The following is a 1,404-nucleotide window of genomic DNA, read 5'->3' as shown; positions in this document are numbered from 1 at the left end:
ACTTGTGTTTTCATAAAAGAATTTTTTAAAATTGACCTCGAGCCGGCGAAACACTAAATTATAAGTAGAAAGGTCGCTAAAATCATCAGTATACAAAGCCGGAAGGCACGCCGTAAGCATACAACAACAAAAATGGGATATGCGAAAATAAAGAACAATTATGACAACTCTAAAGCAGTAAGAAACAAATATCAATCTGCATCCAAAAAGCTGGTAAAACTTAAGTCTAGCATCAAATTTCTTTTAAAATGCAGAAAATCAAAATTAATTCCTAACTTTATAAAGAATTCTACTAGATGTAAGAAATTATTGGTATTTGACTGTGACACACATCCTGAAATAGACAGAACTTTAGCCAGACATACACATTACTACCACATAAAAATATTAAGTCTACTGATCAAACATAAACATAACACATTAAGTAAACAAAAACAGAAGGTGGACATGGAAGGTGGTATGGAAATAGCAACAAAATTAAAGAAACAGCTGAGCGCAGATGACTTAAAAGAACTCATGGAGAGTGAGCCAAATGTCGCAGATAAGCTTACAACAACACTGAAAAAGCGACAAGAATTTAAATTTGAGAAATTGCGGAACAAACGAAATAATATCTTTGTCGACAACAACAAGCATGAAGATTGGTTTGTAAATAAAACGAAAGAAGAGTTCCCGCCGGACGTGAAATCATTGCTGTCGCAAGGTCCAAAGTTCGGGTTACCAATTGAGAACAAAAGATTCCCTCTTTTTCAGTACATCGCGGATGGAGAAGATCTGATACAAACTCTTAAGGAAAAAGAGCAACAAGAAGAGGCGCGTACCAAATTATCATTCTTAATAAAAGACCACAAAACAACAAATAAGCAAAGTACAATAGAGTGTGCAATTATAGACACAGTGGAACGGACGCGGAAATTTCTGAGGAAAAATGACAACATTCGAATTTTAACATCTGACAAAGGAAACAAAACAGTAGCAATGGAAATAAATGACTACAACAGTAAAATGGCATATATATTATGTGACTTAACTACGTATAGAATACAAAGACAGGATCCCACATCGAGACTACAAAATAAAAATAATATTTTAGTCGACAAACTTTATAAAATGGAAATTATTTCAAAAGCCGAACGGAACAAGCTCACCTCAACCACCGCGTTACCTCCAAGAATTTATGGGCTCCCTAAGATACACATAGAAGGAACACCGCTTAGACCCATTTGCTCATCAATTGGATCACCATCATATGGTCTATGTAAATATATTGTAAATATTTTAAAAAACGTAACGGTAAACTCAGTATATAATATCAAGAATACGCTGGATTTCAAGCACAGGACAAACAACACTTACATTTGTGACGATGAAAAACTAATTTCCTTCGATGTGGTCTCACTTTTT

General features: G+C 34.5%; 1 protein-coding gene across 1 annotated transcript in view; it reads left to right on the top strand.

Annotated features, from left to right (window-relative positions):
- The window catches only part of LOC118735109, a 44,544-nt gene that overhangs the window by 1,767 nt on the left and 41,373 nt on the right, over window positions 1-1,404 (top strand). Inside the window, 1 exon segment of the mRNA XM_036464730.1 lies at window positions 439-703. Within this exon segment, the coding sequence (XP_036320623.1) occupies window positions 439-703 (265 nt within the window).

This window comes from Rhagoletis pomonella, unplaced genomic scaffold, assembly GCF_013731165.1.
Source record: "Rhagoletis pomonella isolate Grant_MI unplaced genomic scaffold, Rhpom_1.0 Rhpom_scaffold_00001, whole genome shotgun sequence".
NCBI lineage: Eukaryota > Metazoa > Arthropoda > Insecta > Diptera > Tephritidae > Rhagoletis > Rhagoletis pomonella.
Note: the sequence above shows the minus strand (reverse complement) of the source record. Positions and strands in the feature narration are given on the sequence as shown.